The following is an 11832-nucleotide window of genomic DNA, read 5'->3' on the forward strand; positions in this document are numbered from 1 at the left end:
ACCACTAGGGTGGTAGGGCACCATTGTCAAGTCAAGGGTCTTGGGCAAGTACAGTTCGATGGCGCCCATCCCTCTCACCGGGTCTCGAACCGGGGACCTTACTTGTTTTAGGCGAATGTGCTAACCATTGCACTACGAAACCATTACTGGTGTTTCCGTCTGGAGCCTTACCAGGGGATAGTACACTTGTTCTTGTACTTCTCCTCACAAAGCTTCTGCAGCTTGAGAATGCGTTGGGCCTGAATCTGGAAGAGGGTCTTGTGGGACGGAAGCCCCACGTCGTACATGCCTTTGGGGTAGGGGACCCCCAGTCTGGTTCCCTGACCGCCAGCTAGCAATAGCACAGCCACTTGACCCCGCGAGATGCATTCCAGACCTGAAGGGGAGAACAAAAGCATCCTTTAATCAATTATATTTGTCACCTCCCCCTACTGCAAGGGTGTTAAAGTGGCGGCCCGCGGGCCGGATTCAATCCCTTAGCGGGCCTGACAAGGCTGAGGGAAGTGCAAGAGAGAAACGAGCTGCAGGTTGAAATATGTCCACTTAATGTTGCAAAGCCGGGTGCCTCTCACAAAGACGCTGTAGTTGTAGTTTTCTCCCTCTATATCTTTCCCTCTCTGTCTCTCTTTTTCTCTTTTCCCGTTATTTCTCTCTTTATCTCTCTACCTATGTATTTTCCTCTCTTTTGCTCCCTCACACCCTTTTCTCTCTCTCTCTCTCTCTCTCTTTTCTCCACCCTCTATCTCTTTCCCTCTCTGTCTCTCTTGTTCTCTTCTCCCATTATTTCTCTCTTTATCTCTCTCCTTTTGTCTTTTCCTCTCTTTTCCTTTCTCACTTTCTCTCTTTCTTACACTCTTTTTCTCCATCTTTTCTTTCTCTCTCTCACTCTCTGTTACTCTCTTTCTCTCTCTATCTCTCGCTTCTTTCTCTCTCTCTCTCCGTCACTCTCTGTTACTCTCTCTCTCTGTCTGTCACTCTCTCTCTCTTTCTCCCTTTTTCTCCCACTCTTTATCTCTCTCTCTTTCACTCGTTGTCTCTTTCTTTGTTCCTCTTTGTCTCTTTTTCTCTGTCTTTTTACCTTCTTTAGCTCTCTCTCCCTTTTTTGCTTTTCTCTCTTTCTCCCCTTCTCTCTTTCTCTCCTTTCTTTCTCTCTTTCTGTATTTCTTTGGATTTCTTTCTTTCTCTCTCTTTTCTTATCCCATCTCTTACTATTGCTCTTTTTATCTCTTGTTTCTCACATTCTCTGTTTCTCTCTTTGTCCCACCCTCTCTCTTTTTCTCTCCCTCACTTTCTCTTATTTCTTTCTCTCTAATCGACTAGTCCAGCCCCCGAGAGAATGTTTGTTCTATCGTGTGGCCCCCAAGTTAAAATAGTTTGACACCCCTGATCTACTGCCTTTTTGTGTCAATGGGCTGCTATAAACTGACATGAATTCTGGCATTCAGCTTCAACAATGCAAATGTATCTTGGCTACGTCACACTTGTTTACAAACATGAAAGGCTTTGTAGGTGTTGGGTAATTATTGAGTGTATAAAAACTCAAATTATTTTGTATTTAACCTCTTTGTAGAATCGTGAGGAGCTGGTTTTCTAAATAGAGCTGTCCTCTTGTGTGCGACCAGTAGGGGGAGGTGACGCTTCACATAACAACGCCATCATGACAAGCCACCAGTGTAGTGTCTGCGTCATTTTCACACTCTTCTTAAAATCTTCTTCATTTATTGCGTGGTGTATAGAGTCAGACTGCCAAGAAACATGGCAACAATTTCAAACATTTACAAGCACTTTACCCAAAATTCAAGCATTTTCCCGACCTTGAAAACACAACATTAAAATATGTAACATCCTGCATGCCCACATTTCTTGTGTAAATATTGTGTCAATTATAACCAGGGTTGGGTAGGGTTACTTTAACTGGATTACTTTTAATTACTTTTGGATTACTCCAATACGAAAAATGCTAATAAAAGACAAAAGAAACTAAATATGAATAAAATTACTAAATTTTGTGCAGGCTTGGGGAGTAACGGAATACATGGAACAGAAAAAAGCTGTTTGGATTGATTTTCATTTTGTTTCTGTGGCATTTAGGTTAGTTTTGCCGGAGATCAAAGAGATCAAAGCCAGGAGAGAAAGCTTACCACGTGTTGTGAGTCATCATTTTATTCTTATTTAGTTTCTTTTGTCTTTTGTTAGCATATTTGGTATTGGAGTCATCCAAAAGTCATCCAGTTAAAGTAACCCTACCCAACCCTGATTATAACCTTATCTTCTTTGTTCCTTCATCTTCTTTATTTTCTTTTATCCTCACTGCTAAATGTGAACCTGGAGTGCCACAATATGTTCAACCCATTTTGTAACAATGACAAAAAGGTATATTCTATTCTATTCTATTCTACAAGCATTTTTAAAGATTTCAAGCACCCGAACAAACCCTGAAAAAAAGGTTGAGAAACACTCAAGTTAGAAAAACGGGCGTCACCAATTTTCTCTTTTATGGAGTTTGGAAGTTTCATAAAGTTTATGACCGCTTTGTCTTACGTAATGGTCTCCTTGGTGACCGGACCGGCGAGGCTGCTTGTCTTGTAAAGAAAAACCTGGGCGGATCTGCTAGACTTTGACTAGCCACCCCGCCCGATTAGCACACTGACATACGTGCAGGGTTGGGTAGGGTTACTTTAACTTGATTACTTTCAATTACTTTTGGATTACTCCAATACCAAATATGCTCATAAAAGACAAAAGAAACTCAATATGAATAAAATGACTCGATTTTGTGCAAGCTGTTTGGATTTATTTTAATTTTGTTTCTGTCACATTTTATGTTCGTTTTGCCGGAGATCCAAGAGATCAAAGCCAGGAGAGAAAGCTTACCACGTGTTGTGAGTCATCATTTTATTCATATTGAGTTTCTTTTGTCTTTTATTAGCATATTTGGTATTGGAGTCATCCAAAAGTAATTGAAAGTAATCAAGTTAAAGTAACCCTACCCAACCCTGGTCGCATTTTATGTTTGTTTTGCCGGAGATCAAAGAGATCAAAGCCAGGAGAGAAAGCTTACCGCGTGTTGTGAGTCATCATTTTATTCATATTTAATTTCTTTTGTCTTTTATTAGCTTATTTGGTATTGGAGTCATCCAAAAGTCATTAAAAGTAATCCAGTTAAAGTAACCCTACCCAACCCTGGTCGCATTTTATGTTTGTTTTGCCGGAGATCCAAGAGATCAAAGCCAGGAGAGAAAGCTTACCGCGTGTTGTGAGTCATCATTTTATTCATATTTAGTTTCTTTTGTCTTTTATTAGCATATTTGGTATTGGAGTCATCCAAAAGTCATTAAAAGTAATCCAGTTAAAGTAACCCTACCCAACCCTGGTCGCATTTTATGTTTGTTTTGCCGGAGATCCAAGAGATCAAAGCCAGGAGAGAAAGCTTACCGCGTGTTGTGACTCATCATTTTATTCATATTGAGTTTCTTTTGTCTTTTATTAGCATATTTGGTATTGGAGTCATCCAAAAGTCATTAAAAGTAATCCAGTTAAAGTAACCCTACCCAACCCTGGTCGCATTTTATGTTTGTTTTGCCGGAGATCCAAGAGATCAAAGCCAGGAGAGAAAGCTTACCGCGTGTTGTGAGTCATCATTTTATTCATATTTAGTTTCTTTTGTCTTTTATTAGCATATTTGGTATTGGAGTAATCCAAAAGTCATTTAAAGTAATCCAGTTAAAGTAACCCTACCCAACCCTGCTTACGTGTATGAAAACACACAATGAGCTCATCAACGAGTGTCAAAGACGCCTGCATGGGTGTGGAATTCAAAGCAGGTCACCACCCGTTTACTCTCAGTCTTCCTGCTCGTGATGTTTCGGGAAAAAGTATGACGAAAGGAAAATAATTAACCCAAGATGACTTTTTTTTTTTTTATTGTTTTAGTGATGAAGTCAAATTTGCTAACCTCTCATTTTCCATGCTATCAAACTCTAAGCTAGTGTTTTCGGCACCCAGTTGTTGTTTTCATCCACATATTATCAATAATCATGTAACATCATGCTCAAAATGACTTAAAAAGGACAAAAAGCAAAAAAGAAGAAAGAAAACTGAACAGAATGAAAAAACTGACTAAAAAGAAAGAAGGAGCAAAGGAAAAAAGTGAGAAAAAACAGAAAATGTTAGATTAAAAAAGGAAAGGAAGTAACAAAAGAAAAAAGGAAATGAGAGAACAAAAGAAATAAAAAAGCGAGGGAAACAAGAAAAAAAGGAGATGTATTTAAAAAATAAAGAAGGCAGGATCGGGACCGCAAGACAATGCGGAAAGAAACACAGGAGAAAAATGAGCTGCAGTTGTAAATATGTCCACTTGACGTCTTCAAATCCAGGCGCCACTCGCAAAGCAACTGTAATTCTTTCTCTGTCTCTTGTTTTTTTTTATTTTCACCCCCACTCTTCTTTACATGTCTTTCTCTTTTTCTCTCTTATTTTTCTCTTCTTACTTTTTCTCTTTCTTGTTTTTCTCTCTCTCTCTTTTTCCATTCCTCTCTTTTGATCTCTCACTTTCTCTCTTTCTCACACTCTTTTTCTCTGTCTTTTCACTCTCTCTCTCTTTTCTCCCCCCTCTGTCTCTTTCCATCTCTGTCTCTCTTTTTCTCCTTTCCCATTATTTCTCTCTTTAACTCCCTCCCTTTGTCTTTTCCTCTCTTTTGCTCTCTCACTTTCTCACACTCTTTTTCTGTCTTTTCTCTCTCTCTCTCTCTCACACACTCTTTTTCTCTGTCTTTACTCTCTCTCTTTTCTCCCCCCTCTATCTCTTTCCCTCTCTGTCTCTTTTTTTCTCTTCTCCCATTATTTCTCTCTTTATCTCTTGCCCTTTGTTTTTCCTATCTTTTGCTCTCTCACTTTCTCTCTTTTTCACACTCTTTTTCTCTGTCTTTTCTCTCTCTCTCTCTCTCTCTTTCCCCCCTCTATCTCTTTCCCTCTCTGTCTCTCTTCTCACATTGTTTCTCTTTTCTCTCTCTCTCTCTCTCTCTCTTTGTCTTTTCCTCTCTTTTGCTCTCTCACTTTCTCTCTTTCTCACACTCTTTTTCTCCGTCTTTTCTCTCTATCTCTCTTTTCTCCCCCCTCTCTCTTTCCCTCTCTGTGTCTATTTATCTCTTCTCCCATTATTTCTCTCTTTATCTCTCCCTTATGGAGAGGGGGGAAGCTAAAGAGCGAGAGAGACTGAGAAAATGAAAAAGAAAGACAGAGCACAAGAAAGTAAAAAGACACAGAGAGAGAAAGAGACAAATAGGAACAAAGAAAGTGAAAAAGAGAGACAGTGAGAGAGAGAGGGACAGAATGAGGGAAAAAGGGAGGAAGACAGAGAGAAAGAGAGAGAGAGAGCGAGAGAGAAATACAAGTACAGCGTTTGTGAGAGGCAGCAAGAGAGAGAGGATGTGAGAAACAAAAGAGATAAAAAGATAAATAGTAAGAGAGGGGGAAAGAAGGAAAGAGAGAGCAAGACATGCATCCCAAAAAAATAGAAAGAGAGAGAGGAGATAAAATAGAAGGAGAGAAAGAGAGGAGAGCAAATAGAAGGAGAGAAAGAGAGGATGGGAAAAAGATAGAAGGGGGAATCTAAAGAGCGAGAGAGAAAGTGAAAATGAAAAAGGAAGAGAGAGCACAAGGTAAAAAGACACAGAGAGAGAAAGAGACGAATAGGAACAAAGAAAGGAGGGAAAAGGGAGGAAGACAGAGAGAGAGAGAGAAAGAGAGAGAGGGAAAGCGAGAGAGAAATACAAGTACAGCGTTTGTTCGAGGCACCTGGCTTTGGCTACATCAAGTAGACATATTTCAACCGGTAGCTCGTTTTTCTCTTGCGCTTCTCTGAGCATTGTCTCGCGGGCCGGATTCAATCCCTTAGCGGGCCTGATCCGGCCTGTGGGCCACCAGTTTCACACCCCCGATTTAGATGCACGTGGATTATTTTTTAGGGATTACCTTTCTGCTCCCATCGTTGAAGACAATCCCTGTCCCTGGTCACGCTACCCAGGACGTCCTGGGGCACAGGTTCCATGCGGGCGTCCAACTTCTCGTTCTTCACGCCGCAGACCGAAGACTCCATGGCCCTTTTGAAGAAGGCGTTAACCTCTTGGAAGTCTATCCCCTGTAGGTCCCGGCTCAAAGAGGAGCGATCCTCGGGGCTTAGACCGTCCCAGAAGTGCAGAAGGTGAGACTGGCCGGCTTCTGTCAACCTCTGGAGGAGTCCGCTGGCTTTGGGGTCCATGGTTGATAATGGATCTAGAAAATAGAAACGGTATGCCCTCTGAATGAAGTTGCAAAAACAGGCCTACCGTACTTTAAATTTCGAAATCAAAGAGTATTTCCCCAGTGATTTAGGATCTGGTATCTGTATGCTGAGGTGCAAGATGAAGCGTTACACCTAAAATAAACGGCGACCAGGCGATGAATGTGCTGCATCTGAGTCGGATCAGTCCGATTTTCTTGCTACTGGTTACCATAGGAACCGGGATCTCGTATCAGTATTGTCACTGCCCGTCAATGCTGAGGTGCAAGATGAAGCTTTACACCTAAAATAAACGGCAACCAGGCGATGAATGTGCTGTATCTGAGTCGGATCAGTCCGATTTTCTTGGTACTGGTTAACGTAGGAACCAGGATCTGGTATCAGTATTGTCACTGCCCGTCAATGCTGAAGTGCAGGATGAAGCTTTACACCGAAAATAAACGGCGACCAGGTGATAAATGTGCTGTATCTGAGTCGGATCAGTCCGATTTTTTTACTACTGGTTACCATGGGAACCAGGAACTGGTATCAGTATTGTCACTGCCCGTCAATGCTGAAGTGCAGGATGAAGCTTTACACCTAAAATAAACGGCGACCAGGCGATGAATGTGCTGTATCTGAGTCGGATCAGTCCTGTTTTCTTGCTACTGGTTACCATGGGAACCAGGATCTGGTATCAGTATCGTCACTGCCCGTCAATGCTGAAGTGCAGGATGAAGCTTTACACCGAAAATAAACGGCGACCAGGCGATGAATGTGCTGTATCTGAGTCTGATCAGTCCGATTTTTTTGCTACTGGTTACCGTGGGAACCACTACTGTTTCAAGTGGGAGAGAAAAACACTACCCAAAAACAGCAGCCGCCAGGCTGGACTCGCCCAAGACACACCACAGGAAGTGGTGCACCGGCAAAGCGAATGGTTAAGGGATCCGGGAACCGTGATGTAAAATAAAATAAACTACAATTCCTTATTCAAAATTTGACTGATTTTGGATTCCTCGTTTTTCAGACTGACACTCAAATCTTAAATATGTTTTTTTCGGGATTTTTTTGGTAATCGAATCCCTTGCTTCCTCGCACTTTGTGGCCTCGGTTCATGGTGGGTTGAAAAATACTCCACGATCCGTTATCCCCTATCGCATACTTTTGTGAGCAGAAAACAGCATTTATGTCACGTTTGGCAGCTGTTTTTTGCGTTTCCGTCCACCAAGAGGGAACTGACCTCGTGGGGCCGTGATCCTTTATCCCTGTTCGCATGTACTCGTGCTGCTGCGATCAATTATCTCCAATCTCATATTGCTGCTAGCGGGTACCAACAGAGTGCATTTTTGTTGCGCACGGAGCCTCTTTTTTGTATTTCCACCTTAAAATAAACTGCACTCGTTTTTCCCAGGATCCATTATCGCCAATCCAATATTCTTGCAACCAGGGACCGGTAGAAGGCACTTTTGTTGGTAGGCTTACCCTAAATGAAATTTACTCTGGTCCCAATCCATTATTTCCAGTTGACTATTGCCGAGTGTAAAACAAACTTAACTAAGGGGGATGGACGAGGAGAGGGTTTAAATATAACACACTGTCTCTTTAATCCGATGCAGTCCTCTTTAATGTTGTCAGTACCAGGAGACTAATCCAAAAATGGATGTCTGTTAGTTTTCTTTTTCATTTTTTTTAATAAGCCTAAGAAGAGTCATTGCCCCCTATGGGTCGCGACAGGGACATGTTTCACCTAAACGATATCTACGTTTACAATATCTGTATATTGTTTGTTTATTCTACATCCATTGCAACCTAGTCATCCTTCTTATTTTTTTATATTATATTTGAATTATTTTGTGCTTTGTTTTTTATTTTATTACAACATCCATGCAGAGGTCCTTTCTCAAGGTTTCTTCATTTTCCTGGTGTTGAGGTTTTTGAGTTTTTCCTTGCCATCATGTCGGTTTTAGATCAGGGGATGCTGTCATAATAGTCTGTGGTTTGCAATAGTCTGTGTTCTGTGCAGACCTTTGAGACGCCTTGTCATTAAGGGCCATACAAATAAACGTGACTTGACATGTTTTTGAGTTTTTCCTTGCCCTCATGTCGGTTTTAGATCAGGGGATGGTGTCATAATAGTTGTAGTTAGCAGTAATCTGTGGTCGGTTCGGCTCTTTGAGACTTCTTGTGATTACGGGCTTCACAAACATAGACTTGACATGTTTTTGAGTTTTTCCTTGCTCTCATGTCGGTTTTAGATCAGGGGATGGTGTCATAATACTCTGTAGTCTGAACAGCCCTTTGAGACTCCTTGTGATTCAGGGCGTCACAAATAAACATGACTTGATTCGACAGGTTTTTGAGTTTTTCCTTGCCCTCGTGTAGGTTTTAGATCAGGGGATGGTGTAATAATAGTCTGTAGTTTGCAATAGGCGTTGGTCATTGCAGCCATTTGAGACTCCTTGTGATTAAGAGCCATACAAATAAACATGAATTGATTTTCCTCATGCTAAAGTTTTTGAGTTTTTCCTTGCCCTCATGTAGGTTTTGGATCAGGGGATGGTGTCATAATAGTCTATGATTTGAGATAATCTGTGGTCTGTACAGACCTTTGAGACTCCTTGTGATTCACGGCGTCACAAATAAACATGACTTGATTTGACAAATTTGGAGTTTTCCCTTGCCCTCGTGTAGGTTTTAGATCAGGGGATGGTGTCATAATAGTCTGTCGTTTGCAATAATCTGTGGTCTGTGCAGCCCTTTGAGACTCCTCTAGAATTAAGGGCGTTACAAATAAACATAACTTGACTTGACATGTTTTTGAGTTTTCCTTGCCCTCGCGTAGGTTTTAGATCAGGGGATGGTGTCCTAATAGTCTGTAGTTTGCAATAATCTGTGGTCTGTTCAGCCCTTTAAGACTCCTTGTGATTAAGGGAGTCACAAATAAACATGACTTGACTTGTATTTTATGACTGTACATTAAATGATTTATAGAGAACTTTGCGTTACAATTTATTGTCTTAAAGGTGCAACAACATTTCAATTTAATTTAATTTAAATGTAACCAGTTGATCTTCAATGCATTTCAGTTTTCAATGCGATTACAGTAAATTGGCAACACCATACCAGTCAAGCTGTACGTTTTTGCCATACAAAGTACGTTTATGATGCATTTTAAGACGTGTACGACATACAAGGAAATCTACATGGAAAACGCAAATTTGTCAATTATCGGTACCATCCCGTGTACACCGACTATCACGAAACAGCAAATCAATCAAGTCAAACGAGTTCGCCGCGGTAGCTTCTATCTCGGTATACTGTGCGCATGCGTCTGCCGCCTCGGATTTCATAGAATAGAATAGATTAGAATAGAATATGCCTTTATTGTCATTGTTACAACATGGGATATATTGTAACAACGAAACTGGACGACTCCAGTTCCACATTTTACAGTGAGGATAATGAAACAAAGAACATGTTTTAACTGTCTTTGTTGTAAATAGGCTCTGCTTCCTCCGAAGAGGGAGTGATGAGGGGGGTGGGGGACAAACAGAAATGGTGGATCGAACTGGATGTTTGATCTTACAGTACAGCAGTCCAGTGTATTTTCCTGAATATTTTCCCGAATTGCTCAGTCCACGTATTGAATGGATTTGGGGAGTACAGTCCATAAACATGCCCGATTAAAGTCGCCGGCGACGATAAAAGCTCCGTTGGCGTGTCGTGTCATGTGGTAGTTATGCAGTGAAAGGAAGTCCGTCTCTTTTTAGAGAACCGGCTTTTTCGGCTCATCTCATGAAAGAGAACCGGCTCTTAAACGGCTCACTTGCTTTGATGCATTATATCACGAATTATGATGTTGTATAAAGAAGTTAAGAGAAAAAGAAAGTATAAAAGGAGAAAATGAAAAAAGACAGATTTGTGGTGATCCCTTTAATCAGTATATTACCAACAATAATGTAATGAAGAAAATGAATTAAAAATTTGAATAAGAAAATGTATTATTCTACTTAATTATATTTGCATGTATTTTTTTCTTCTACAGTGAACGTCCAAGCGACTTAATTTTTGAACTTTTTCGATAATAAACCTCGTTCATGTCGAGCAACTCAGGATCTCACAACACAATGTTAATTAACAATATATATGATATAACGAAACGCATGTACTGTATCATGTTAAACTACATAAATAAACACGTTTGAAAAAAAAATGTATAATCTCATCTCATCTCATTAGCTGCACCGCTTATCCTCAGTAGGGTCGCGGGGGTGCTGGAGCCCATCCCAGCAATCATTGGGCAATGGGCAGGGGACACCCTGAACTGGTTGCCAGCCAATCACAGGGCACAAAGGGACAGACAACTCGCTCGCTCATTCACACCTAGGGACAATTTGGACCGGCCAATCCACCTGAATTGCATGTCTTTGGAATGTGGGAGGGAACTGGAGTGCCCGGAGGACACCCACGCAAGCACGGGGAGAACATACAAACTCCACACAGGAGGTTCGATCTCATGACCTCAGAAACTGTGCCGCACACTCCGGACAGTAATATTATTTTGTATTTTGTAAGGGAAAATACGACAGTTTGTAAGGGCATGGAGCCCTAGAGCGCGACGGGTATGTAACAGTACAAGCCCGTGTTCAGCACAACACGCGAAAGGTCTCCGGTTCGAACCCGGATGCAAACATTTGTTAGGTCGGGGAGGAATAGGCGTCACCAGACTGTACTAGCCCAAGACACACCGCAAGAAATAGTCCTAGCGGACAAGAAATAACCAAACCACACTAAATAAATAGCGCAGTTTAAACAAAAATCGCGCTTTTTAAAAGCGACAAGGAAGTGCTATAAAGTTATTTTTAGAATGAAATTGACAGTCCATTGTTGAGACAGCCCTAGAGAGTCGGAATTAGGTCTAACGTTGTTAACATCGTAAAATCGCGTACTATGAATAAATATGTGACATTATATTGAATAACTAACCTTTTGAGAGTGTCACTCCTTCGTCGGGTGATGTTTAGCGGTACAATTGAGGCTTTCTTTTCCGAGTCCGAAGCCTTAAACCCGGACGACGCCTCCTCTACGTCACGCTAGTGAAGCTGCATTCAGGAGTACTCGTAAATTACACGACAAGAATATATTCGAAGATATATCCATTTTTTCGTGATAATTGTGTTTTATGAAGCGGTTTTAAGTTATAAAAACTATTAAGTTGTAACCAAGTCCGACAACGTTTTTATATATTTCGACAGCGATCCGGGCTTTCATGTTTTTTCTAAACACTTTTTTCCGATTTTTTTTTAATGTCATCTAAATGTTACTTGAAGGTAGAACCATGTTCACTGTAGATTGAAACAATAAACGCTTTTATAATTCATTTAGTATCATAGTATATCAAAAAATATATATTATAATAATGGTATGCGTAACATTTAATTACAATTGGTAATAATGTATATAAAAAAAAAATGAAGAGCCGACGACAGTGCAGAGCGAAACTTGACCACACGGAAACGCTACACAGAACCTCCTGACCCGGAAGTAGTGTTTATCCAATAACCGTAGAA

The 11832-nt window shown here is 40.9% G+C and overlaps 1 protein-coding gene across 1 annotated transcript in view; it reads right to left on the reverse strand.

The window, feature by feature from the left end:
• uap1 (UDP-N-acetylglucosamine pyrophosphorylase 1) overlaps nt 1-11362 on the reverse strand; it is a 40775-nt gene extending 29413 nt beyond the window's left edge. The window contains exons 1-3 of the mRNA XM_088348793.1: nt 11249-11362; nt 5974-6273; nt 172-376 (exon numbers count right to left, since the gene is read on the reverse strand). Of these exons, the coding sequence (XP_088204919.1) occupies nt 172-376; nt 5974-6259 (491 nt within the window). The 5' untranslated portion in view covers nt 6260-6273; nt 11249-11362. The remainder of the gene's footprint in view (nt 1-171; nt 377-5973; nt 6274-11248) is intronic.
• Between the last annotated feature and the right edge of the window lie 470 nt (nt 11363-11832).

Source organism: Urocampus carinirostris, chromosome 12 (genome assembly GCF_059441175.1).
Source record: "Urocampus carinirostris isolate Australia breed hairy pipefish chromosome 12, RoL_Ucar_1.0, whole genome shotgun sequence".
Lineage (NCBI taxonomy): Eukaryota > Metazoa > Chordata > Actinopteri > Syngnathiformes > Syngnathidae > Urocampus > Urocampus carinirostris.